Source organism: Dasypus novemcinctus, chromosome 9 (assembly GCF_030445035.2).
Source record: "Dasypus novemcinctus isolate mDasNov1 chromosome 9, mDasNov1.1.hap2, whole genome shotgun sequence".
NCBI lineage: Eukaryota > Metazoa > Chordata > Mammalia > Cingulata > Dasypodidae > Dasypus > Dasypus novemcinctus.
The window spans coordinates 127202602-127229230 of NC_080681.1; the positions used below are offsets into that span (position 1 = coordinate 127202602).

General features: G+C 67.2%; 3 protein-coding genes across 4 annotated transcripts in view; 2 read left to right on the plus strand and 1 right to left on the minus strand.

Moving 5' to 3' along the window:
- Window positions 1-10869, plus strand: part of ACOT7 (acyl-CoA thioesterase 7) — a 104234-nt gene extending 93365 nt beyond the window's left edge. Inside the window, 2 exon segments of the mRNA XM_058304551.2 lie at window positions 10483-10548; window positions 10550-10869. Of these exon segments, the coding sequence (XP_058160534.1) occupies window positions 10483-10548; window positions 10550-10681 (198 nt within the window). The 3' untranslated portion in view covers window positions 10682-10869.
- Window positions 10870-13507: 2638 nt separating this feature from the next.
- On the plus strand, window positions 13508-23558 carry GPR153 (G protein-coupled receptor 153). Of its 2 annotated transcripts, XM_058304552.2 has the most exons (6): window positions 13508-13646; window positions 17342-17782; window positions 18060-18489; window positions 19825-20017; window positions 20552-20736; window positions 21123-23558. In XM_058304552.2, the coding sequence occupies exons 2-6, from the start codon at window positions 17427-17429 to the stop codon at window positions 21813-21815; spliced, it is 1857 nt and encodes a 618-aa protein (XP_058160535.1). In that variant the 5' UTR covers window positions 13508-13646; window positions 17342-17426; the 3' UTR covers window positions 21816-23558. The 2 variants fall into 2 exon arrangements, with proteins under 2 accessions (XP_058160535.1, XP_058160536.1); XM_058304553.2 differs by lacking the exon at window positions 13508-13646 and having other exon boundaries at window positions 17264-17782.
- A 1901-nt stretch (window positions 23559-25459) lies between these two features.
- HES3 (hes family bHLH transcription factor 3) lies at window positions 25460-26454 on the minus strand. The gene is made up of 3 exons (XM_004454852.3): window positions 26365-26454; window positions 26182-26263; window positions 25460-25845 (listed from the first exon to the last, which is right to left on the minus strand). The coding sequence occupies exons 1-3, from the start codon at window positions 26443-26445 to the stop codon at window positions 25460-25462; spliced, it is 549 nt and encodes a 182-aa protein (XP_004454909.1). The 5' UTR covers window positions 26446-26454.
- Between the last annotated feature and the right edge of the window lie 175 nt (window positions 26455-26629).

The following is a 26629-nucleotide window of genomic DNA, read 5'->3' on the forward strand; positions in this document are numbered from 1 at the left end:
GTCGTCCTGCCCCATTCCTCACCAAGAGGCCTGCAACAGAGGTGGCCGTCCCCTCGCCACAGCCAGGCCCAGCTAGGATGGGGGCTGCTCCATGCGGCTCCCAGCCCGACATGGCAGGAGCAATGCACGTCCTGCCCTCCAGGTCTGGGAAAGAGACGCGCCCCCCTCCACCCCCCACCCAGCGCTTGTCCTGGGCCCGGGTGCAGGGGCTCCGGGGCCTTTGGAGGTGTCTCCACACCCCGAGAGGCTGCTGCGGTGTCTGGGGCCTCGCCTAAACAGCCAAGGCCCTCTCCATACCAAAGGGCTCCTGGGAGCACGTCTTGGTTTGCCGGGGCGACTGTGACAGATGCTTGAGAGGTGGCTGGAGCACAGCGTGGTGTCGTCCAGGGTTCCGGAGGCGGGAAGCTGGACGTCCAGGTGCTTCCTCCCAGAGGTGGCGCACTCTGGCCGCCCTCGCCGTCCGCCCCTCTGGTCCCCGCGGCCGGCTGGCTCCTACTCCCTCTGCTGACCAGGCCTCCAGCCTCTGGAGAAGTCCACCGATGCAACTGGGCCTCCTTGGAAGAGCACCTTCAAGGCCTATCCAGAGGGGCTCACATGCCCAGGACAGGTGGCGGGACATGATTCAGCCCCAGCTGCCCCGCGGCCTAGGCTCGCACACAGCAGACGCCAGCGGCGGGCTCTGCTACACTTGTTTAGCCAAAGTGAAACTTCTGGAATTTCTTAACTGCCAACTAATTTCAGAAATTCAGACGTGACGAGTGCTTGATGGGTTTGTTCCTGGAAGGGTTTGCAGGTTCTCTGCCTCCTTGGGCCACTGGCAGGGAAGCGCTGTGTCCCGGTCACGCCCACCCTGACCTCGCTGCCAGCCCACAGGAGTGAGCCACGGACCAGAACCTTCAGGGCGTCTTGATCCCGTGGCATGCTCTTCCCCTTCATTCTGTCTGTTATTTGGCAGGGAACCTGACTGTATATGTGTCGTAGCTTGCCACAGAGCTGCCAATGCAAAGTGCCAGAAATGGGCTGGCTTTTGTAGCAGGGATTTATTTAAGGTAAAAGCTTCCACCTCCAGAGCCACGAAATGCCCAAATCAAGGCACCATCAGAGACGCTTTCTCACCAAAGTCAGCTGCTGGTGGCCCCGGGGTCCTGCCACGCAGTGAAGACAGCGACCGCTCTCCACCCAGGCCCCTGCCTTCCCCTCCAGAACCCACCGCCTCCCGGGGCTCGGCCGTGGGCACCAGCACAGGGCTTGTGTCTGCCCAGGCCTCCTCCCTCCGTCTCAGCTGCTCTGCTTCCTTCCTGAGTTCAGCTGTGGCAGCTGGCGCGCCTCAGGTCCTCCCATGTGGCACGATGAAAACACGGTGCCTTCTTTTCTCTGCGTCTCTGTTTATGTAAAGCTCCACTAAGAGAATGGAGACCCGGCTCAGTCCTCCTCACTGACCTCCTCCAATCCAAGGGCCCCACCAGGGAAGCGGATGTGGCTCAAGTGATCGAGCTCCCACCTGCCTACATGGGGGGTCCCAGGTTCAGTTCCCGGTGCCTCCTAAAAACAAGAAGACCAGCACACAACAAACAGACAGCAAATGCAAACAAAGAGGGGGGCGGAGGGGAATAAATAAATAAAACAATACTTTAAATAAAGGGGAGTGGGAAGCGGACTTGGCCCAATGGATAGGGCATCCGCCTACCACATGGGAGGTCTGTGGTTCAAACCCCAGGCCTCCTTGACCCGTGTGGAGCTGGCCCGTGCGCAGTGCTGATGCGCGCAAGGAGTGCCCTGCCATGCAGGGGTGTCCCCCACGTAGGGGAGCCCCACGCGCAAGGAGTGCGCCCCGTAAGGAGACCACCCAGCGCAAAAGAAAGTGCAGCCTGTCCAGGAATGGTGCCTCACACACGGAGAGCTGACACAGCAAGATGATGCAACAAAAAAAAAACAGATTCCCGGTGCTGCTGATAAGGATAGAAGCGGTCACAGAAGAACACAGCAAATGGACACAGAATAGACAAGTGTGGCGGGGAGATGGGGGGAAGGAGAGAGAAATAAATAGAAAATAAATCAAAAAAAAAAAAAAAAGGGCCCCACACCCGCAGGAATGGATTAGTTCAAGAACATGTCCTTTTTCTTTTGGGGATTGATAAAGTAACTTCAGACTCACAGGGAGGGAATTTGCCCAAATCCCGAAGCTGCTCCTCCACGTGGATGGATCCTCAGGAACCCCTAGTGGCCCTTGACCCGGGGACATGGGGACCACGAGGTGGACGAGAGGCTGCGACCCCTGCCCCCAGCCGGGGCTCTCTCCTTTGCTCTGCCGTGAGCCCTGACTCAGCCCGACAGTCCTTCCTTCATCCGTTCTGCAAACGTCTTTGGAAGATTTCCTGCTCCCCAGAAAGCGACGTACCTGCCTCTGCTTTGCTTGACCAGTGCCAGGGCTTTGGAGACCCCCCCACCACAGTCTGCACGTTCCATGGCCACCTCTCCAAAAGAGCGCTCGTTTCACCAACAGTAGCACACGCTCTCCTTGCAATGCTGGTAGGTTCTATGCATGGCTTATTGGTGGCTTATTGCCCTGTTATTTTTTCCCAAGTTAAGATGACTTCTTGCTATTTTGTTTTTTATGTAGCATGAGAATGGCGAGGGGTCTCAATTCCCAGGGGGCACTAACCACCCAGATTCCTCCTGATCCCCTAAAGCCTCCTTCTGTCCCCGTCTCAGCCTTTGCCAGGGACCGGCCGGTGCAGGTGACAAGGACGGGGTTGTTTGCAAGCGCAGCTCTGGGGTGCCGACCCCGCTAAGGAAGCATTGGCCGTGGGGAGGGCGTGCAAGCCCCCCTGCTCTTCTCCTGCCCCAAGATTGGCCCAGGGGGCACACGGCCCTGTGTAGGGTGGAGGCCTGAGGTCGCCGCTCCCCTCTGCTCTCTTGAGCAGGTGCCCCGTGGGAGCGGGCACAGCGGGCCAGGGCGGCGGCCGCTCCAGGAGAGGACTGTGGGCAGGACTCCCGCCGGCTGCAGGGAGAGCTGGGACCCCAGGCACCGGGGGAGAGGATTCAGGGTTAGGCCAGGAAAGGTTACTTGGTCCAGTGAGGGCCAGGGCTGCAGGACCAGTTAGCACTGTAGGTCGTGTGTGCGCCTGCCTGGCATGTCCTTGGCAGAAGAGACCACCCTCGGGCATGTGAGCCAGGGCTGCATCTCAGCGGCCGGTGCTTTCTCCACCAGGTGGGTGGGGCACCTGGCAAGAGCCCCCTGAGGCCGAAGACACCTCAGACCCCGTGTGTAAGGGCGCAGGGAGAAACTGACCTGCTGCCTCACAGGGGAGGAAGGACGCAGGAGGGCTCCCTGGGCACAGGTGCGTGCCCATGTGTACACACATACCCACACAGACCCGCATACGTGTACACATACCCACACGCCCATGTGCGCACACATACCCACACACGCCCGCATACATGTACACATACCCACATGCGCCCGCGTGCACACATATACCCACACGCTCCCACTTGCACGCACATACCCAGACACGCCCACATACACACACGCACACATGCCTGCATGTATACATACCACACATGTGCACACATCCATGGCACCCGTATACACACACATGCCTCCCACTCACCCCCACCTGCACATACCACATGGCACCCATGTGCACACACAACCACGCCTGCTCATGTGCACACACACCCACGCCTGCCTGCGTGCACCCATAACCACACATGCCCGCGTGCACACACCACCTGCCTGCATGCACACATAATCACACGCCCGCGTGCATACACACCCATGCGCACAGTCACTTGGAATCTGAATGAAGTGTGCGCCGCAGCCAGCAGGAGAGGAGAAGCTTCCAGCTCCCTGTGTGGGACCCAGCCCAGCCTGGGTGGGCTGGACCCTCTGGCCATGCCTTTGTCACCGTCGCCGGCCCCCGGGACTGGCTGGGGACAGACGAAGCCTGAGTGTGTCACTGAGCATAACGACATTTCAAGTCTTTTGCATACAGACCCGCCAACTTGGATCACTCATCCCTTCCACGGACGCGTCCTGGCTCCCACTGTGTCCCAGGCCAGGGGCTGGCCTCACGAGGGCACAGCGAGCGTGGGTTCCATGTCCCCACACCCAGAGGCTGTGAGGCGCCCACCATGCAGCTTCCGGCCGTGGGGAGCCCTTGGCAGACGGCAACTCCGGCTCTTCCATCAATCCCTGGTGCAGGACAGTGTCTGAGCAGAACGGGCAGCGGCCGGCAGCCGTGGACGGAGGCTGCCAAGAGGCCCCGTGGTGGGACCACAGCCAGCTCTCCCTCTTGGGGAAGGAGACGCTCCCTCCGCTGCCTTGTCCCCTGAGCGGTGCTCGGGATCCCGCCCCTCCCCACAGCCCCCTGGCTGCATCGGCGCAGGGCACTTGCCCGGCCACACACGGGGCAGCCATTTGGGGGATTGGCGCCACTGGGTGTGGACGGTTTATGGCCCTCCACCCAGTTCTGGCTGCTTCCCCAGAGGCTACCATGGTGAGACCTGCGTCCGTGGGCACAGAGGGGTCCTTTAGGGCAGGTGTGCAGCCTCTGGGAGCAGCCGAGGCGGCGGGAGGTCTCTGCCACCCACCTGGCCTGGCTTGGCCCCGGCCCGCTGAGTGTGGCCTCCCTGGGGCCCTGGCCCAGCCCTGATGACATCAGGCCCTTGGGCCGAGTGGGGCTTGGGGTCCCCATTGCCTGGGAGGCCAGCATCGTCATTGCTGGGCCAATGGCCTTGTGTCCACGTTGCTGGCCCCACCAGGCCACGCACAGCTGCCCTGGTAATTAGGGGACAGTCACCTCCTACGACACCTTCCCAGACCCTCCCGGTTTCCCATTACGAGCCCTGGAGAGGGTATGCCGCGCGGGCTTCCCACATTAGGAAGGCTGAGGCCCTGGGCTCACAGGAAGTTGTTGTTTTGCACTAGAGTCATTAACTCCAGGAAGGACCAGCTATTGATTTTACCAAGTGGACCTTAGTCACTTGCCCACCGTGCCAAGTTCCAAATGTGTGTTCTCCAAGTGCAGAAACTGGGAGATGGAAAGCATTTGATCTGCAGCGCTGGGCTCTGGAAGCCACAGGCTTCCCCTGCGGTGGCAGCGAGCCCAGAGGTCGGCGGCTGGCAGGGAGAGGAACAAGGAGGGCGGACAGCAGCCCCCCGAGCAGAGGGGAGCGCTGTGCCCCCGGGAGGTGGAGGGCAGCCCATAGGCGCGTCCTCGGCTCGGCGACCAACACCCCGGGCTGCGCTGGGTCTCCAAGGCCATTGGTGACTAGGATGGGGTTGCCCCCCAGATGTGCACGCACACACGGGGCGTCTCTGCTGGGCATGGCAGGGCACACTTTGCCGTTCCACCTCATCGAGTCCTCGTTTTACAGGGGTGAGAACCAGGCCCCAGGAGGTACACAGCACACCTGAGGCTGCACAGCCAGGCCCGTGTCACTGCAGCGTCATGTCTGCCCCCATCCCTCCCCTCACTGTCCCTTCCGCCAGACAGGCCCTGTGTGTGCTCCTTGTCCGTCACTTTACCCCCGTGTGTGCCTGGGGAGACCCAGATACCCAGGGCCTGAGCCTCCTTAGAAGAGCTTGCCCGGGCCGCAGGGGGGCTCCGGGCACAGGGAGCCACTTGGGGGCCTGAGGCACACAAGCCCTTCTCCCCACCCACAACTTCAGGCACTGGTACAAAACCTTTGATTTCCCACGGAGGAGCTGCTTCTCCCCCCACCCCGACCCTCCACTGAAAACAGCAGCCGTCAACACTTCTGTGTTTATTTACTTTGCCGGATGGAGGGAGACAGGCCTGGAAGGAGGCGGCAGCCGGGGCGTGGGTGGGGGCAGCGTGCCGGGGTGCCATCTGTCTCGTCCGTTAGCTCCGCTCCCGCCACCCGCACGGCGGAGTTGCCTGTCGGAGCGCCGGGCCAGGGGGCCGCTCCCTGCCCGCCTCTGCGCCCTTCCGTTTCCCCCTGGGACTTGAGGGAGGGGCTTGGCTGCCTGGGACGGCCCTGGCAGGGCGCCTCCAGGTGAGGGTGGCCGTCGGCGCCTGGCATGGTAGCACCCAGGGGCAGGTGCTCGATGCCCTGGGGTGGAGGCTCCTGTGCCCGACCCGGCTGCAGAACGTTACGCACTCGCCACGGCTCCTTCCTGCCAGCCTCTCGCCAACCTCCCAGCCCAGTCCCCCGGCTGGCCTCGGGCAGCCCTGGCCGATGAGTTAGCCACACACAGTAATCGCCAGGCGTGCCGGAGCAGCCCCGAGGCCCGGTGCCAGCCTCCGCTCCCCGCCGACCTGGCCACTGGCGGTTACTGGCTCTGCAGGAAGCACAGCCGCAAATGACCTGCCCTTCGGCCTGCGTCCCCTTGGGACTGTCCCTCTGCAGGTCACACGTACGCGATTAGAGCAGGATCCAGAGCCTTGGTACCTGCATTCTGGAATGGCAAGTGGCCTGTTGGCTGCGTCATTTGAGCAGAATGGGGGCTTCAGGAATGGTTGCTCCCAAAGTGCTGCTGAAATGAGCCGCCAGAGCTGCAGGCCAGGGCCAGGCTTCCGGGGGCTCCCCAGGGCCCACCCAGCTTTCACGGCCCTGAGAGTCGCCCTGCCATTACCCCAGCAGCTCCGCACATCTCTCTGAAGACGCCCCCGCCCCCGCCACTGGCCTGCCCAGAGCCTTCGCTCATGGGCGTAGTGCCCCTCGTGCTGTGCTGCAGGGTCCTGGTCCCCTGGAGCCCTGGAAGGCCACCCGTGGGAGGCCAAGATGGCCAGCTCACGGCAGCCACGTGCGCGGAGGGCTGCCTGGCGGGGGAGGCTGGCAGCCCTGGCCATTTGCAGACGCCCGGGTTCCTGCCGAGGGCCGGGAGGGCCCAGGCCAGTCTTCAGCCGCCAAGGCCGGGCATCTCCCTGGACGAGCTGGACCCCTCCACCCCCCGGCCCCTCGCTCCGCTCCTCCTTCTCTTTTTGCCACTGCAGTTGTCGCTTTCCTACGTTCTATGTCGTATACGCCCTTCTCGGTGGGTGCTATTTGCTGTCTCCCGGCGAGAACGTCCGCTCCCGGGCACAGAGCCGGGCACCCGGGAGGGGCTCTGTGGCATTTGTGGGGTGAGGGAATGCGGCTTCGTGCTGTCATGGAGAGCGTTTCGTCCCTGGCCAGCGCCTGCTGGCTTTGGTCTCGTCTCCCACCTGCGGTGGCTCCGGGCCCCAGCACCCACAGACGCGCGGCCACGACCCTGCCTGTGGCCCCAGCGCCCAGTCGGGCATCTGCTCTGCCTCTGGGCCTGGCTCGCTGCATTTCTGGCACCGGGGAGGGCCCTGCTGCAGCCTCCTCAGCCCTGGGGTGGGGGCCACCCACCTCACCGAACCTTGGCCTTCACCCCTTGTAAAGCCCGAGGAGGGACGCACCCCTGGGGTCTTTTTGAACGGCCTGTTGAGCTGTAACTCAAATGCCGTGTGATCCACCCGTCAGAGGCCACAGGCGCGTCAGAGTCGTGCACGCATCACCACGATCACAAAGAAACCCTGCACAAGTGGGGTCATACGCCGCGTGGCCATTTGGCTTGTCACCCCCTCTGCTGCTATGTACTGCTGTTGAACGGGGCAGTTGGGATTTAGGTGGACACTGGCCCGTTTTTCAGAAGGGGACACGGGTGTGTCATGCCCGGCCACACGGCCAGGACTCACACCAGCTGGCCCTATCTCCTCACCACTCCTGCCTGGGCCCCCGAGAGCAGAATGAAATGGCAAGAGAGGGCCCGTGGGCCAGCGGGCCTGGGGAGGGCAAGGGGGCCTGGCCGTGCCCGCTGGCCTGTGCCGGGAGCAGCCCACCCAGGGGCCAGATGGAGATTTGGGCCAGTGCCCCGTCCGGCACCTCCTGCTCAGCAAACCCCGAGATGGAGCCGTTGTAAGGGGTCCCTGCCCAAACCAGGTGCAAAAGCCTGCGGTAAAGAGCCGGAAAGGCTTCTCCTGGTGATTGCCAGAACCCCTGTCCCAGTGCGACCTCATCGTCAGGCCATTGGGCGTGCACTTTCCCAGCCCTGTTTGCCCACAGATCCTTAGAGAGGAAGGGTCCCTCCCAGGCTGGGGAAGCCGGCCCCCAGCCCGCTCCCGGCCGCCTGTGGAGGCCAGAAGGTGGCAGCGGTGATGGCGCAGATGGCACGGTGGGCACCATCCTCGGGGAGGAACCAGGGGCCGCCCTGAGCCGGGGCAGGGTCCAGGCTGCGCAGGGAGGGCGGCCTGAGGGACCTTGACGGACGGCCGCTCCCCACGCAGGGACGCCTGGCCTGCCCTCTGCCGTCGACAGCTCCTGGGCCACGGCAACGGCCCCACAGAGCCACTGCCACCTGCCTTGGCTTGCTCGTGGCGCCCCGTGGGTGCCCTTCTCCAGACACGCAGTGGGGGAGAAGCAGGAAGTGGCCACACATGTCAGGCAGAAACCAGCGCCCTGGGCCAGGTGGAGGGCGGGGGGCCGCTGGCGTCCTTGCAGGCTGGCCCCCCTCCCCAGGCGCGGCTTCTTCCCACCCAAGTTTGAGAAGTCCTAGTGCTTACTGGCCTCTCGCCCTTCCTGCCCTAGGAGGCGGGTGCTCCACCAGCCAGAGGGAGGGTCCCAGGCACGGGCCGGTTCTAGCCCCTCCCCTCCTCCACAGGCTGCCCCCACTGCTCCAGAACCAGCAAATCCCAGCACACAGCCCCACCCATCCCTGGACCCCGCCTGCACCCCACAGGGCTCCCCTGGGAGCGAGACCGTCCCCCAAGGCCGGGCAGCAGCTGCTGCTCTGCGGAGACGCCCAGCAGGGTGGCCTGGAGCCACCCAAGCACGTTCCAAAGAGGGACAGGAGAGGAGAAGCCCTCGCTGTCCTCCCCGGTGGCCTTGACCTTGCGTGCTTGGCCCCCTCCGACGTCTGTCTGAGAACAGGATGGGTGGGAAGGGCTAGGGCCCGACGGGCAGAACCGATCCCTGGGGGCTGGTTGGAAATGCCGAATCCCAGCCCCACCCACCCCAGGCTCGGAATCTGTATTTGCAAGAGCCCCAGCTGGTCTGGAGCGTGGATCCCAGGCCTGGGTGCCACCCGGGTGCGCACAGAGGTCCACAGACAGCCGAGGTGGCCCTCCCAGCCCTTCAGCACGAGGGTTGGGACTGGGGGGCCTGGGCTCTGAGGGAGGGCCCCTCGCTCCCCAAGGCCTGCCTCCCCGAACTGAGATCAGCCATTTCACTTTCCACGGGCCGTTTCAGGTCATTGCATTTAGCCTCGGAAATGTTATTAGAATAGCCAGCAGGAGCTGCCACCAGAGCCCCCCGAGGGACCCTTCAAGGAAGTGGGGGAAGGTGTTTTCCTGCGCGCACCAAGGACTCTTCAGTGGGGGCCAGCACCGCCGCGAGGGCCCAAGCCCGGTCTTCAAATACCCATAAGTTCCCGGGGCTCTGGGCCGGTGACACGTGACCACTTACACCTGGTGACATTCAGAGACCAAGCTCAGGAAGGGGAGCCTGGCTCCCGCCCCCTGCCGATCGTCCCACTTTCCCCGCGCACCCCTTGGCTGTAAGACCCTCGGGCCTGGAAACAGCTGCTGGGCTTGGCGTTGTCGGGACGGAGGGCACCTGGCACCTGCCCCACATCCTTGGCTCTGAGGCCTCCTCGAAATGTCACTGCAAAAGGTCCCCGAGGAGTTAGCTCAGCTCATTAGACTTGAGGGCCCGGCCGGGGCAAGGCGAGGGAGGACTTGGCCGGAGGCCCGAGTAGGCCTCGGGGAGCACCACCGTGGCATCGGTGCCCAGGCCGTGCCCGCATGCCAAAGGGGGTGCTGGTTGCGGCCTGCCAGGTCAGTGGGCATAACCCGGGCTCCCTGGACAAAGTCAGCGGCCAGGCAAACTGGGGCTGGTCTGTGGGCTCCTCACCGTGAACTGGGGGCCCATCACATGGCCCTGCCCCCACCCCACACAGGAGCCATCGTCCCCAGGACAGTGGAGCGAGGCCACCCCTCAAAGCCGCACAGCCGTCCTGGGGTTCCCCTGGACCTGCCACATCACCGGGAACGACTTAGGCCCCCGTTTCCCTTTGGGGAAAGATGGCGAGCACCCGGCCTTCCCCGCGGGTGGCGCGTAGGCAGGGCCCCTGACGCAGAGCCGGGCCTGCTCCTTCCTTTCCCTCTGCTCACAGCTTCAGCTCAAGTCCCGTCTCTCCTGAGAGAGACTCTGGGCTTGAAATTCTGCCTGCTGCCAGGGGGACGGCGGCAGGCCCCCAGGCCGCGGCCACCAGCAGGGCCTCTGTCCTCCGGCTCCCCCGAGTGCGCTGGGCCAGCGCACAGGCCTGTCGGGAAGGGCAGTGCCCCTGGCGGCTGGCAGAGCTGGGGCGGGGGCCTCCGAGCTCTCCTGGGGGTGCAGGCAGGCGAGACCCGTGGGGGAACGGCGGCCCAAGGGCAGGGTGCCAGGCCAGGTCACAGCCCACGGGGACGGTTCTGCCCGCGCTCTGACCCGCCTCTCTCTGGTCCGCAGCCCGAGACGGAGGACGAGAAGAAGCGCTTCGAGGAGGGCAAAGGGCGGTACCTGCAGATGAAGGCCAAGCGGCAGGGCCAGGCGGAGCCGCAGCCCTAGACGCGCCCCTCCTGCCGCCGGGGGCTCGAGCAGCCTGCGGCACTGGGAGTTACCCCCCTGGTCCAGACCCCAACCCCCCGTGAGAGCCGGTGGTGTGTGAAGTGTCCTGTAACGCAGTGTCGCCCCCGCGCTACCCTGAGAACCTGTACACCAAAGCTTATTTATGTCATTCCAGTGTAAATGCTACACGGCATCGCCCCTGAGGCCGAGCCCCGAACCCCAGGGAATGCTCCCGCCCCCCTAAGGTATGTAAGGAGCCCCGGCCAAAAATAAAGCTGTTCAGCTGGACCCACGGATCCCGGCTGCTCTTTCTCTCCAGCGCTGCTCGTGCACTGGGGTGGGATGTGGGATGTGGGCGGCCAGTGGCCCCACTCAGGGCCCCCCCACCCTCCAGCGCACCCCTCTGGGGTACAACACCCAGTTGTACCCCAGGCCCCCTGCATGGCTGATGTCCTGCTGGCTGGAACAACTCCCACCACCCACCCCTGGGGCCCCTGTGAGGCCCCCCCAAGGGAAGCTGTGGACCGGGGGCCAGCTGTCTGGTGGGCACCCCACCCTGTGGCCCACTTTCTGTGGGATGCTGGCCCGAGCCTGGTGTGGCCTCCTTTAAACGGGGTGTGAGGGTATAAGAGGCCGAGCCCCCAGCCCACCCAGGGCACACGCTTAGCTGTGGGACACTCCCAGTCCTTGGGGCGCAGCAGCCGGGGAATCTTCTGGAAGGAGTGCGCAGAGGCCCTGTGCAGTGGGGGGTGCTCCCCCAGCCACTGCTGTCTCCCACCCAGCCCGCTGTCAGCAGGGGGTTGTTGGGATGGCTTGTGGGGTGGCAGCCAGGGGTCCAGTGCGTGTCTGTGTCTGACTGTGTGTGTGAGGCTGTCAGCATCTGCATGTGTGTGAGGAGGGGGCTGCGTGGGCCACTGCGCTGGGTTCACCCGGTCCAGCAGCTTCGGGGGGCAGGTAAGTGGACAAGGCTGTTGCGGGGGCCAGGACTGAACCCCCATCCTGACTCAGAAAGGGCCTCCACCAAGCTCCCCGGGGGCGGCAGCTGGAAGAACATTCCACGCAGTCCGACATCTGTCCCTCGGCCTGGAGGAGCCTGGCAGCCGACAGCTGCAGCCTCGAGAACACAGCTCCAGATGTGCAGAAACAACCCGCCAAGAGCCTTGGAATCTGCCCTGGGCCCCATCCCGGCTGACGTGGTTATTTCCCGCCTGGGAGCGCTGGGGAGGGGACGGGGGCTCTGCCACAGGCAGCCGCGGCCACCCCACCCTGCCCCTCGGCCCCCCGGGCTGGCTGCGGGCTGCCTGGCCTTTCCAGCTCCACCCCTGCTGGAGCCGACCTCCTACAGGCCTTGGTCGGGTGGACCGAGGCGTGGGAAGCCAGAGCCAGCCCTGCTGCCCCTGTCCCCAGAGCACCTGAGCACAAAGGCCCTGGCAAGGAGCACGGGTCCCTGGGACAGGCGACAGCAAGGTGGGCCCTTGGCCTTCCCCGGTCAGTCCCAGCTGGCTATGCAGCCACGTGGCACCACAGAGTGGCTGGGAGGATTTGCAGCGCCCGGCAGTGTGGCGCTAATCAGGCCTGCGGGGCCACGGTCAAAGGCCCGCTGGCCCCACCTCACCCCTTGGAGTCAGCTGAGGCCAGGGCCGGGGCACCGGCGCAGGAGCAGTGTGCGAGCCCGGCTGGCGGAGGGGAGCCTGGGGGCCCGTCCCCTCTGACTCACAGGGAGGGGCCGCCTGCCTTAGAAGCGCTCACTTGCCTGGCACCGAGGCAGGGCTAGCCTGCACAGGGGCCCACGGCCAATGGCACTCTGCCACGTGTTTTTGTGGCACCTTTTTATATGCCTTTACTTTTGTCTCGTTTGACCACTGCAGCGCACCCCAGGGTCCCTGACCAGCTGCCTCCTGATTGTACCACTGTGTGGGGGCCTGGTTTGGGGACAGCTTGCTCAGGCTTGTGGGCTAGACCCCGGGGGCTGGGGGCGGCCTTTGCCAGCCCAGGCAAGCACCCTGCGGCTCTTTGCTGCTGGTTTGGGTCCTGTCCTGGGCAGGTGCCCGCCACCGTCTGGATGCAGAGCCACCCATTCATGGATGCATCTCCTCCCCCACACAGACTGGAGGACTGTGCTGTGCTGTTCGGCCCAGAGTGTCTCAGAGGCCTGGCACCTGGGGAGGGGGGCATGGCCCAAGGGCATCCTAGAACGAAGGCACCATCTTGGGCAAGATGCCCAAGACCAGTCCATGCACTGGTGGCAGGCTGGGTGGCCCCAGGTCTAGTGGGGCGCGCTCCTGGCTGGCTGCACACCTAGACTTTCCCAGCTGCGCGGTCCAGCTTCAGGGAGGTTTCTGGGCCTGGGGGGAAAGGGGGCAATGGGGGGCAGCCCCTGGACCATGCACCTTTCCCTGGGCAGCCCCCCCCAAGGCCTGAGGATGAGTCGAAATCACTAGCCGGGCCGCCGGGGCACCCCATCAGGCTCCCATCACTAGCCTGGCCCCCAGGGCACCCCATCAGGCTCCCATCCTGAGGCCCTGCGTGCTCTCTGCACACGCCCACCCGATGGCTCGCCCCCTCCGGGAAGACCTTCCTGAACCCCCCCCCACTCCCAGCCCCGGGCTCTGATCGTCCATTCCTGAACGAGGCCCCCCAGGCGGCGGCGGCGGTGGGGGCGGGGGCGGGCCTGGGGCCGCGCCCTCCGCAGCGGCGGGAGGAGCCCCCCGACCCCGCGAGCCCCCGGCCGGCGGGCGGGGCGGGGCGGCGCGGAGGCCGCCGCTGAGGCATGCGCCCTGCGCCGCCCCCCGCCCCCGGCCGCCGGGGAGCGCCGGCAGCCCGCGCAGCCGAGCCGAGCGGCGGGCGCGGAGCGCGGCGGCGGCGGGAGGGGCCGAGGCGGCGGGAGCGGGAGCGCAGCGCGCCGGCCGCCGGCGCCGCCCGAGGATGCCCCGGCCCGCGGGCCGCTCCGCCGCCAGCCAGCCCCGCGGCCCCCGGCGGCCCGCGCTCGGCCCGGGGGCGCGGGAGCCGCAGCCGGAGCCGGAGGCGGGAGCCGCGCGCAGGAGCCCCGCGCGCCCGACTGCACGGTGAGCGCCGCCGCCCTGCGCAGGGGCGGCCGGGCGGGGGCCCCGGCTCCGGGGGCCGCGGGGGGGCCCGGGGGCGCCGCCCGCCCCGCGACCCCCGACTTGAGACCTTCGGGGTAACTTCCCCCGGGGCCGGCGCCTGCCTCCACCCTTCCCGCCCTCGGGCCCGGCAGCGCCGCCTCGGGGCGCGGGGGGCGGAGGTGGCAGCATCGGGGCCCCTCCGAGGCCCCCTGCCCAGCGCGGCGCTCGGGGGCGGCGGTGGGCGGTTCCCGGCACCATCGCCCGGACGCGCCCCCGGGGCTGAGCAGGACCGCGGGGGACCCTGGGGACGGCAGCGGGGGCGCGCCGGGGAGGCCCGCGGGGGCGGCGCGAGCTTGGGGCGGGGGTCGTAGCCGGGGCGCGGGCGGGCCAGGGGTGCCCCGGGAGGCGGGCGGAGGGCAGCCTGGCGGCGGGCGCTGCCCCAGCCCGGGGAATCCTTTCAAGTTCTGGGTTCTCTTTGTTGCGCAATAGAGCCCCGAGGCCGCGCGGCCTCATTGGCCCTGGGCCGTGACGTCACGGCCCGGCCCCGCCCGTGGACCCTGCGGCGGGCTGCTTCCCACCCGGGTGGGTCCCGCACCTCCTGTCCGCCGCAGCCAGCCCTGTGCCGCGTGGAAGGGCTCGGGGGGGCCGGGCGGGGAGGCTTCGAAGGCGGTCCCCAGGGCTGCGGGGCATCTTCGGGGGTGATGAGGGGGAAACTTCCCAGCAGGGGACAGTGACACCTGGGCAGCTGGTGGGAGCCTGGCCTGGGGTCCTTCGTGAGTGGCCGCTGCCCCCGTGGGCGCCGACCTGGAGGCTGTGACCCCGCCAGCCAGCCCCCTTTCGCCCTGCAGTTGGAGAACTGCCTGCTACTCCCCAGTGACAGTCCCTCTCTTCCCAGGACCCCCGGCCCCCAGCCCCCCACCCTGCCACCGCCTCGCTGTGCTCCCCGTGCAAGTCCCTGGGCTTCCTCTTCCCGTCTGCAGTGTGGGGGCTGCAGGGCTCACCCCCAAGGAGAGGAGGCACGGAAAGAACAAAAGGCGTTGTTCCCAAGCGTCACTTAGGGTTGGGGAGCCGCGGACGTCGGTCTAAGGCCAGCCGAGGCTCAGCTCCCGGCTCGGCCACGCGAGGGCTGCATGACCTTGGACAAGTTGCTTTACCTGCCTCTGCTCTGTTGGTCATCTTCAAAGGGACCTGACGGCCCCATCACGCAGGAGCGTGCTACCTCCCTCTGCCCACGGGCCACACTGCCCAACAGCATTTTCTTACAGTGAGGCATCCTTAGGCTAGACAGGGCGAAGAACTGGCCCTCCCGTCCCCCTCTCCCAGTGATCAGCAGGTGGGCAGGGCAAGCAGGGGCCAGCCCAGGGCCAGGGCTGAGGGGTCAGCTAACACTTGAGGGAAGGCCTCCCCATGATTGGCAGAGGGGGCCCCACAGGTAGAACTAGGCATCTGGCTGCCAGGATGCACCCCTCGGTTTCCCAGTCGGTGTGTCTGCAGTCCATTCCCCCCACACCCTGCCTCTCTGAACCGCTAGCCCCCTGCCAGGCACCCTACTGGGAACGGGGGCCTGGGCAGGCTTCTCTCAGGCCCCTCGGCCTCCTCCCTCTGCAACTGGGCCGTCCCAGGCTCCGCTCGGGGTGAACATGGATGGACACACCCGCGGGTCTGAGGCCCCCCCCCACAGTCTCCAGGCCCTTAACAGGCAGCAGAGCCCAGTGAGCCGGGAGGGATTTAGGAGAGCCATTGATACGGCAAGTGTTTATTGAGCATGTACTGCGTGCCAGCTCCCCTCTCAACACTTTCCTTGGACTCCCTCGTTGAATCTCACAGCGCTTTGCAAGGTGGATACTCTTCTCACTGAGGAGCTGGGTGCTGCCAGGCAGCCCCTGCCCCCCGCGGTCTCTGAGGGCCACACTTTGGGCCCTACAGGAAGGGCTGGGGGAGGGACAGCCCCGCCTCCCACACCAGGTCTGGGACCAGGACAGGGGGCCGCTCTGCAAGCGAAACCTAATAAAGGTTGGGGGAGCACCCCCTCCCTGCAGAGGCTGCTAAAGGATTGCTGGTGTTGTCCAGACTAGAACCCTCCCCGCGGCAGGGGCCTGGGGTCGGTGGGGGAGTGGGAGGGCGGGAGGGGAGATGATGAGACACCTCTCTCAGGGATCCCCTGGGGCTCTGGGGAGGGCAAACAGGGTGCCCTCTGGCCAGCCAGGATGGCCTTGGCTTCCCTGTCCTGAGTGCTGGGAGCTTAGGTAGGGCAGCGGGGGGCTCTCTGTCCCACGCCTGGAAGTGCCAAGTCCCTGGGGCACATGGCCATGCCCGGGGCATCAGGAGCCCGTAAGTGTGGGGTGATGAGAAATGCAGCACATGGACCTCAGCAGGCTGTCGGGGAGAAGGGCCAGCACAGCACGCAGGCGGGCTGGGTTGGTGCCGGGCTTCTGCCCCTGCTGCCTGCTCTGGGTTATGGCCAGAGGGGCTGGAGTCCAACCCCAGGCCAGGGCTCTGCCCAGGGAGGCAGCTGAGGGCAGCCAAGCTGGGAAGAGGGATGGGGGGCTCACCACCTGGCCCTCAGGCAGGATGGGGGCCTCCCCCACGTGGGCCTCTTCTCTGCATCCTAAATACCGGGCTTACATCCAGAGGCTGTGGGCAGTTCCTCATTGGGATCCAGGTCTGGTCTCTGGGCTGTCTCCAAGCAGTCAGTGCATAATACATACCACTCACCCAGAGCACCCACTGTGTGTAAGACCCAGGCTCAGTACATAACGCTGACCCCAGAGTACCCACTGTGTGTGAGACCCAGGCTCAGTAGGTGACACAGACCTGAGTACCCACTGTGTGTGAGACCCAGGCTCAGTACATGTGTATGAGCACTCGCTGAGACCTGGGCTCAGTATGTGACACTGACCTCAAATTACCTGCTATATGTGAGACCCAGGCTCAGTACGTAACACTGACTGCTTCCCCAGAGTACCCGCTGAGACCCAGGCTCAGTATGTGACACTGACCACTCCCCCAGAGCACCTGCTGTGTGAGACCTGGGTCCAGGGCTTTAGGGTCATGGCTTCTGACTGTCCCAGCTCAACTGGAGGAAGTACTGAAGTCCCCCGTTGTGGAGGACACTAGCTCACCGGAACCAAGCTGTGCAGCTAGAGGGTGTGCGCTGGAGCTGAATTTGAACCCCAGGCTGCAGGGGTGCCAGGGGCCACCTGCAGTGCCCAGCTGTGGAAGGCAGGCTGCCGCCCTCCCCTACAGGGTAGTCTGGAGGGGGATGGGAGGTTGAGGGGTGTCCTCCCACCAGGCACGTCCTCGTCTGGCCAGAGGCAGTGGGACGCCCACTAGGGAAGCCCACTTTGGGCCGTGTGAGATTCCGGGGCATTCGAAGGCCAGGGTGGTTCTGGGGCAGGAGGCCCAGCCAGGCCAGCGGGGCTGCTGCCTCGCCCGCTCCCTTCCCTGCAGGGAAGCCAGGAGTGGGCAGGAAGGAGGCGTTGCCCCTGGGTGCCAGGAACAGGGACGGGAGCCCCAGGGGTAGAGAGGAGGGCCAAGCAGCACGGCCTGAGCCAGGGCCGGCCAAGTATTGACACATCAGGGGACCCTCACCACCCCCCACCCCGGGGCCCCGAGAGCGTCCACGCTGTGGCCAGGGGGAGGGCCGCCGAGCACCCATTGGCCTCTGCCCTCTGCAGATGGTCCCCAGTGCCCCGGAGCCGCCGCGTGTGAGCCGAGGCCTGGCTGCGAGGAGGATGCCCCCCGCCGGCCCCGGCCTGCACCATGAGTGAGGAGCGGCGGCTGGCCGGCAGCGCGGCGGGCTGGCTGGCGTGCGGGGGCCTGTCCCTGCTGGCCAACGCCTGGGGCATCCTCAGCGTCGGCGCCAAGCAGAAGAAGTGGAAGCCGCTGGAGTTCCTGCTGTGCACACTCGCGGCCACCCACATGCTCCACGTGGCGGTGCCCATCGCCACCTACGCCGTGGTGCAGCTGCGGCGGCAGCACCCAGACTACGAGTGGAACGAGGGCCTCTGCAAGGTCTTCGTGTCCACCTTCTACACCCTGGCCCTGGCCACCTGCTTCTCCGTCACCTCCCTCTCCTACCACCGCATGTGGATGGTCCTCTGGCCCGTCAACTACCGGTGAGCCCTGGGGCCGGGGGCCGGGCAGCAGGCACGCATGCCGGCTGCTCCTGGGCAGGGGGCTCACGGGCAAGGACCCCCAAGTGGGTGCGCTGAGGCTGCCAGGGAGGCTCCACCGGGGCGCGCTGGGCCCCAGGGCACGCACGTGGGGGTGTGCAAGGGTCCAGCACAGAAGTGCCCGCTGAGGGGGAGGCATGACGACACGCATGAGTCTCCCCCAGGTAGGACAAGTATCCCCTGGGAGTGACGCCCGGTCCCCCATCCCGCCCCGGGCCAGGCTGAGCAACGCCAAGAAGCAGGCGGTGCACACGGTCGTGGGCATCTGGATGGTGTCCTTCACCCTGTCGGCCCTGCCCGCCGTCGGCTGGCACGACACCCACGAGCGCTTCTACGCCCACGGCTGCCACTTCATCGTGGCCGAGATCGGCCTCGGCTTCGGCGTCTGCTTCCTGCTGCTGGTGGGCGGCAGCGTAGCCATGGGCGTGGGCTGCACGGCCATCGCCCTGCTCCGGACGCTGGCCGCGCGGGCAGGGCGCCAGGCGGACGGCCACGCCTTCACCGTGCCCACCATCGTGGTGGAAGACGCGCAGGGCAAGCGCCGCTCCTCCATCGACGGCTCCGAGCCGGCCAAAACCTCGCTGCAGATCACCGGCCTCGTGGCCACAATCGTGGTCATCTACGACTGCCTCGTGGGCCTCCCCATGCTGGTGCGTGAGTGCAGGGGGTGCACAAGGGGGCTCCGGGACAGCCCGGGGTGGGTGCCCGCTGCAGGACCCTGCAAACCCAGGCCTTGGAGGTGGGCGTTGTCATCATCCCCATTTTACAGATTGGGAAACTGAGGTTCTGAGAGGCAAAATGACGTGCCGAAAGTCAAGGCGGCCATGGTGGGATTTGGACCCACGCCAGGTGGCCGCATGCCCGGATCTTTCTGCCCCGCCATAGCTCTTCTGTGGAGGCCCGTTCAGTGCAGAGAGGGTCTGGCAGGTGGGGTCACATGCCCGTGGGGTTTCTGGAGTGAACAGACGGGACTTCGGTGCAGCAGGCAGGGGGCCAGGGGCAGGAGGCGGGGCCAGGCCAGGGCAGGGCTAGGGGGGAGTTGGGCTTGATCCCAAGGACTGGGGGGACCCGGGGTGGGGGCCGGTCTAGGGTGTGCAGGGGTCGAGGTCCCCAGCCGCACCAGCTGTGCTGTTGGAGGGAAGGAGCGTGTGCGCAGGGGCTCACCGCAGCGCCCCTGCAGGACAGGAAAGGGGTGCAGTTTACGGGGCCTGCTCCGTGTCTCAGACACGTTATAGATGGGTGCAGTCTCCACCTCGTCCTCTACAGCATGGCGTAGTCTGACCTGTTGGCCCGATGAAGAAACCGAGCCTCAGAGAGGTTTAGTGGCTTTTGGAAGGTCACACAGCTCACCCCAGGATGTCTGCACCCTGCCCACCTCCACCCTATCGGAGCAATAACCAAATGTCACTTTCTAGGGCAGGACGCAACAAGGACCCTCCTGGGAGGCGGGATGAGGGCACCCTGGCAGGGACCCAAGTTGCCTGAGCTGGACCCTGTTATGAGAGTGGGCCTCGTGAGTCGGAGGCCAGACCCCCTAGAGCAGGGACAGGCCAAGGAGGCCACTAGACACCGGAGGGCAGGGCGATGGTAGAAGGGGCCCTAAGCCTCGAGACAGCAGAGGGGATGGTAATCCCTGCTCCCCATCTCCAGGGCAGTCGTGGGGGCGGGGCCGGGGGCAGGAAGCGGGGCGGGCCCAGCGGGCCTGGAACCCCCTGCTGGGAGCTGCACTTGATGCCAAGGGCTGGGGGAGGCGAGGGCCGGGCGAGCCGAGTTCCGCCCGGTGCACCGTGAGGGGCTGTGCACACGCGGGTTTCCCGCGGGCGGCCTTGGCCGCTGAGCAGCCCCGGGGGCCCGGGCTCCCACCGTCCACCTGCTGGCTCTTCCCTGCCCAGCAGCCCGCAGTTCCCACCGTCGCCACCTCCTTCCCCGACGGCCGGGGCGGGGGGCGGAGGGCCTGCAGTGCCAGGCGCGTCGTGTGCCCACAGGTGGTGAGCTTCAGCAGCCTGCGGGCCGGCGCCTCGGCGCCCTGGATGGCGCTGAGCGTGCTGTGGTGCTCCGTCACCCAGACGCTGCTGCTGCCCGTCTTCCTCTGCGCCTGCGACCGCTACCGCGCCGACCTCAAGGCCGTCTGGGAGAAGTGTGTGGCCCTCATGGCCAATGACGAGGACTCGGAGGACGGTGAGGGTGGCCCCCGGGAGAGGCCCCGCCGGCAGGAAAACCGCTGTCAGGGGACCTCCTGTAGCCCTTAGGTGACCCCCTTCTCGACCACCAGGCACCCCCTGTATCGTCCCGGGATGTACCCCAACTCCTAAGGGATGGGTGTCCCCCAGGGCTCTCTCCACCCCGCTTGGCTGCCCTGGGGCTCCAGTTAATGGCTCTGTGTGCCACTGAACGTCTTCCCCCAGACTTAACCTGCAACCTTCAGGGTCCCCAGGTGAACGGTCCTGGGGCCTCCTGTAGACAGACCAAGGTCCTTTTCCCTAGGCTGAGTGCCCCCAGGAGCCCCCCAGGTTAACTCAGGTCCCACCCACGTTCTAAATGAAGATGTGACTTGCTAAAAGATGGCAGAGCTGGAATTCGAACCCAGGACCCAGCTCCCCCCTTTCCAGCTGGCCAAGCCTCCTGCCCTGTGTGTGTTTGTGGGGTGGCCCCAGGACCCACTCCCAAATGCTCGGAAGATTCCCCGGCCTGAGCATCTGCCTCCCGCTGCAGAGACCAGCCTAGACGGCGGCGTCCCCCCCGACCTGGTGTTGGAGCGCTCCCTCGACTACAGCTACCCAGGCGACTTCGTGGCGCTGGACAGGATGGGCAAATACGAGCTCCCTGCCCTGGAGGGGGGCCTCCCACAGCTCTGCCCGCTGCGGCCCCTGCAGGAGGACAAAATGCAGTACCTGCAGGTAGGGACCACCAGCCCAGGGCCTTTCCCCTCCCCCACTCCAAGAGGCAGCCGCAGCCCTCGGAGGACCAGCGGTAAGGGGCCTCCGTCTGTGTGGATGGGCTCAGGCGGACCCTGGCCGCTGCTCTGACAGTCCCCTGTGCTCTGGAGAGTGGCGGACCTGGGCCTGTCATTTTCCTGGGACTCAGCACCCCCGTCAGGGGATCCTCTCTCCAACTGGCCCATGCTCCATGCCGCAAAACTGAGGCTTGGAGAAGTCATTTGCCCCAAACCTGGGACTCTGAGCCAGGCTGCGGGGGCCCAAAGCCTGGTCCCCGAGGCACAAGCCGCCCCGTGGGGAGGGGCCCCGAGGCTCCCGGTGAGAGCCGCGCTGTCCTGTCCCGACAGGTGCCGCCCACGCGGCGCTTCTCGCACGACGACGCGGACGTGTGGGCGGCCGTCCCGCTGCCCGCCTTCCTGCCCCGCTGGGGCTCCGGCGAGGACCTGGCCGCCCTGGCGCAGCTCGTGCTGCCCGCCGGGCCCGACCGGCGCCGCGGGAGCCTGCTGGCCTTCGCCGAGGACGCGCCCCCGTTCCGCCCGCGCCGCCGCTCGGCCGAGAGCCTGCTGTCGCTGCGCCCCCCGGGCCTGGACGGCGGCCCGCGCCGCGCGCCCGACGCGCCCCTCGGCAGCCCGGGCAGCCCGCGCCGCCACCCCGGGCCCGGCGCCCGCTCCGCCTCGGCCTCGCTGCTGCCCGACGCCTTCGCCCTCACCGCCTTCGAGCGCGAGCCGCAGGCCCTGCGCCGCCCGCCCGCGCCGCCCGCGCCCTTCCCGCGCGCCGGCCCCCGCACCCCCGACGGCGCGGAGCGCGGCGGGCCACGGGCGGCCCCTGGCGGCGGCGGCGCGCTGCGGAGCCCCGGGCCGCGGAGGGCCACGTTGGCGCCCGGTGGGCCCCTGCGCCGGGGCCTGAGCGCGTCGTGGGGCGAGCCCGGGGGCCTGCGCGCGGCGGGCGGCGGCGGCAGCACCAGCAGCTTCCTGAGCTCGCCGTCCGAGTCCTCGGGCTACGTCACGCTGCACTCCGACTCGCTGGGCTCGGCGTCCTAGGCCGCCCCGGGGCACAGCACCAAAGATTCCACCGCCGCCAGGGAAGAGGGACGACCGGGCTGCCCCGGAGGACGGCGCTGGGCGGGGACCAGCCACCGGGCACCCCGGCGGGACAGAGCCTGGGGTCGAGCTTGGGGAAAATGGGCCCTGGGCACACTGCTGCACCCTCCCAGTCCCGGCGCTGGAGCTGGGAGCCCTGGGGCGCCGCGGCCATCAGTGGAACGAAGCCTGGCCTTGGAGGAGCCAGAGGTGGTGGCCGCTGGACAACAGCCAGCTGTCCTTTCTGCGTGGTAACTGCCACACCCCAGGGTGGGGATGTGTGTGCACAGAGGGTCTCTAAGCACAGGGGTCATCAAAGCCCAAAAAGCTCTCTGAGCAGGCCTCCCTGCTTCCACCCTGTTCTGCCTCAGTTTCCCCATCTGCTATGAGCAGGTGATCCTTGTAAACTCTCAGGGCTGTTGGGATAAGTCTCCTGGTCCACATGTCCTGTCCACTGAGGGGATAGGGGCATGAAGTCTCCCACTTCGGGTGCCCCTGGCCCCTGGGGGCTCCCACCCCACCCTGGCTAAGCACAACACTGCTGCACCCCACCACAGGCACCATGGCCGCCTTGACCATCAGCATCCCGTCCTCATCACTGCCATCGTCTCCTGTCCCCAGGCCCAGTGGCCATTTCTGTGACTCCACTACGAAGGGGGTGGGTAGATGGGTGGGAAGGACTAAAGCTTGGGGTGGGGGGTGTGGCAGGCTGCTACCTTAGCTGGCACCCTCCCAGCCTCAGCCCCCACCCGTGCAGGCCTGGCCAGGAAGGGGGCCTGGCTTCGAGTTCCTGAGCTCTGGGTTCATGGCCTGGTCCCAGGTAGGCGCGGTCCCCACCCTGGAGCAGAGCTTTACCTTGCTCTCTCTCCTGGGCAGCCCCTGGCCCTTTGCAGGCCTGGGCTGGGCCCTTGGCCCTGGGCAGGGAGCTGCTGGAGCCAGATGGGAGATGCTAGACCCGGGCCAAGTGGCGGCCCAGAAAGAGGTATGACCATGAGGTGGAGGGGCAGGGCCCCTGCAGGGGCTGTCACCTCCCTGCCCCTGTCTCAACGCAAGACATAGAGCGGGTTCCAAGGCCAGCAGAGCCAGCCTGCACCCTGTTCCCTCAGATCTGGAATTGCAGCGTCACCTTGGTCCCCTTAGATGGCCGAGACTGTCTCTCACCCTGTGGGGAGGGTTCCAGCCCAGGAGGGGGCCGCTGGGGGTGGGAGGGTGGGACTGAGCAGCTCTCAGGTCCCAGGTGAGCAAGGCAGGCGACTACAGCCCAGCCCAGGCCACGGGAGGGGCTACCTCGGGCCAGTGCTGCTGTGCCTTCAAGGACTGACCTGGGACGTGGGGGCAAAGTCCACTGACCAGCCACTGCCCCCCCTTCAGGCTGATCCATTTGTCACCTTGGGTTTTCATTTTGCTTGTATCATATCCAAATGGCAATACTTGCAGGGGGATGTCATCCCCCAAAGTCCCTCTAGGTTTTTACAACAAAAGAGAAAAACGGAATTCCCTGGCACCTGGGGCTGGCATCCACACCCCACCCGGCCTCCAGGCCTGTTTGCTGCATCTCTCAGGAGCCTGGCCCTGGGCCCACCAGGGAGGGGCTCTGTTCTGCTCCCACCACCCAGCCCAAGCCAGGGATCCGTTTGTAGTTTTTTGACAACCGAGCGTTTCTCTTCTGTACAGAACCCAATAAAAACTTCCTTACGATTTGCACCTGGCACTCCCAGGCTGGTTTGGTGGAAACACCTTTCGAGAACCCAAAGCACCCCTGGCCAACTGCCCCCCCAATCTCTTTCCCTCCAGAACGTGCAATTCCTTCTGTGCCATTCCTTTGGGTGGGGCCTGCCCGGTGGCTTTCGTGCATGAGAGGGATCCGTTCACCTCGGTGCCTCAGTTCCTGCAACTGCAGGCAGGGACGGGCGTGTCCCCCGCTCCCCCCTCGTAGGTAGCCCGGCCAGGAGGATCTGTGTGTTTTAAGTACAGTATTCGCCGGGCACGTGCTCTGTCCCCACCCAGCGAGAGGTAACTGGGGCCACGACCGGGTGGAGTGGTGGGTGGCGCCAAAGCCCCAGCAGCCTAAGAAGGGGCTCTCTCCGCCAAGGTGGTGGCAGCCCGGTCCTGGGACGGGCTCAGGAGCCACCATCCCCTGTGGGCTTGATCGAGGAGGGTGAGCGGGGCGAGGCAATAGAGTCGGGAGCTGGGGCGCTCGGGGCCTGGTTTGTCCGGGAACCCTTCCGCCGGCCCGGGACGGAACGTCGAGGTCGCCGCTGGGGTCCGCAATGCAAGGCCGCCACCTGGTGGCCGGAGGAGGGACTCGTCCCGGCCTCCCAACCTGGCGCAGCGGGGAGTCGAGGTCCGCGGGGGGTCGGCCCCCGCCTGCCCCGCGCTCCGGAGAGCCTCCCGGGTAGGACGGCGGGGCCGAGGCGCCGCGGGACCCTCTCCCCGCGGTCGGGCCAGGCCAGCTCTAGCGCCAGGCGGGGGCGGCCCACGAAGAGAAGCTCTTTCTATGGGGAGTTGATTTGTGATTCAAAAAGCATTGACGCAGGCGTCGTGGGAGAAGTCAGAACCTTCTCGGCCTCTTTCCACCCGTTTTACAAGCTCAGGCTGTCTTTATTCTGAGTTGCAGAGAAGAGAGCCGGGAGCCCCTCCTGGGCTCGGCGCGCGACCCCCGCCGGGGCTGCCCCTCCAGGGCGCGAGCGCCCGGCCGGAGGCGCCGACGGGGACCCACCACCCAAGTCCGGACACATGGACGATCGACGGAGGCGCCGAGCGCTCCGGAGGCCGCTGAGTCGTGGGCTCCCCGGCGGGCGCCCGGGGCACGCACCCAGGCGCTCTGCGGGGCCGAGCGGCCCGCGGCCGGGGCTGCGAGTCGGGGGTCTTGGTCGAACGGGATGAGGCCGCCCCTTCCACGAGAGGCGCCCCGCTCGGCGCCGGCTGCCCTGGGCCCGGCGTGGCCGAGCTCCACGTCCCGCCCCCCCCGGCAGCCGCGCGGGTCCGGGCGCCGGGGGCGGAGCATCGTCGGGGGCGGCGCTGGCGCTGCGGGGCCCGGGCCGCGCCGGGCGCCCTTCCGCGGGGGCGGGTCTGGGCCCTCGCGTCCCTCGGCCGGCCCAGTCCGCGCGCTGAGGGAAGCCGAGGGGGTGCCCGGTGGGGGTGGGATGGGGGCCTCGCCGGGGGGCGGGGCCCGGCGCGCTTTGTGGCGGTGGGAACCGGGCGCCCGCGGCCGGCTGAATGGGCCGGGGCGGGGCGGCGATTCTCCTCGCTGCGAGGGGTCCGCTCTGCGCCGCTCCGGACCGCGACCTTCCCACCGCGGCGCCGCCTCGGGGCGGGGCCGGGGGCGGGCGGCCCGCCGGGGGCCCCTGGGAAAGGGGCACAGCCCGGGACCCCCCTTCCGATCCCCCAGAGGGTGGGAGGGGAGAGTGGGGGGTCGGCGGGAGAGGGAGGATGAGTTACGCTCTGCCGCCCGCCCCGGCCCGCGCGTGCCTCCGTGTATTTTCGGCGCTCGCGGGGGCGAGCCCACGGGTGAGCTCACGGCGGCCTCTGGGCTCCCACGCCCCGCGGGACGCGCCCTTCAGTCCGGGCCGCGCGGCCTCCCCGGCGCTGCGCCCGCCTGGGCCTCACCAGGGCCGCCACACGCGCTGGCCCGGCCCCGGGCCCTCGGCGCGGCAGCGCGAAGCGGGTTGCGGCGGCGGGACACTGGTGGTCGGGCGAGGGGGACCGCCGGGGAGGAGCAGCCGAGGCGGCGGGGACCGCGGGCCTCCAGCGGCCGGAGCCGGAGCCGCAGCCCAGACGGCGGGGCCGCAGGAGCCGCGCCGCGCAGGCTTCTCGGAACCGGGCCCGGCGCTGTCCGTGGTGCTGCCAGCCGCGCGCTCCGGCACCAGGGGGCAGCGCAGGCCGCCGCCGCCGCCGCCCTCCTCGCCGCGCCGCAGGAGCTGGCTCCGGCCCGGCAAGCAGCCGCGGAAACCCGACGGGTACTCGGCGCCGCTGGGGACCGGCCAGAGCCCTGGGGGTGGAGGGGGATGCACAGGAGCAGTGGGTGGAGAGATGGGGAGGGGAGGGGAAGAGAGGGTGGCGCCGAGGGGGATGCAGGGGAAGAGGGAAAGGGAGGGGAAAAAAAGAGGAAGAAGGAAGGAGTCGACCCAACGCCTCCCCTGGGGTCCACGTGTCTGCCCACAGGCTTGTGTTCGCTGCCCCATCCGCCCCTCCTCATCCCGCTGCCCACCTGCCCCGGGCCCCGCCCCCCATCCCTCCTTTATCTAGCCTCCTCCTGTGGCTCAGACCCCACACACACACCCACTAGCTCCCGGGGCCGCACCCCTCCCGACCGGCCCCCTCCTACCTTGCACCGAGTTCTGAAGGCTTCGCATGTACTTGACGCTCAGCTCCAGGATGTCCGCCTTCTCCAGCTTGCGTTTCCGGATCTGTAGTCCGAAGAAAAGGCTCTTGGCCGGGCAGTCGGGGTGGAGGGAATGAGGCTGGGGTTCAGGCCTCCCTCCTCCCGACCTGCACCCCCAGGCCTCACCTGGTGCGAGTAGTGCTTCTCCAGGAGTGACTTGAGCTGCTCCAGGGACACGTTGATGCGCGCGCGGCGCTTCTTCTCCATTAGTGGCTTGGAGATCTGCGGGTAAGCAGAAGCTTAGTGGGGGCTTCTGCCCGCCTGCCCCCCCCAGCCCCATGCCGCCAGGCCCTAGCAGGCTCGCCATGTCCCTAGGGCACCCCAGACCTTGCGGAAGCTGCCAGCGGCCCCTCCGGGGCTGCCTCCGGTGGCAGGCTCGGGGCCCATGTCT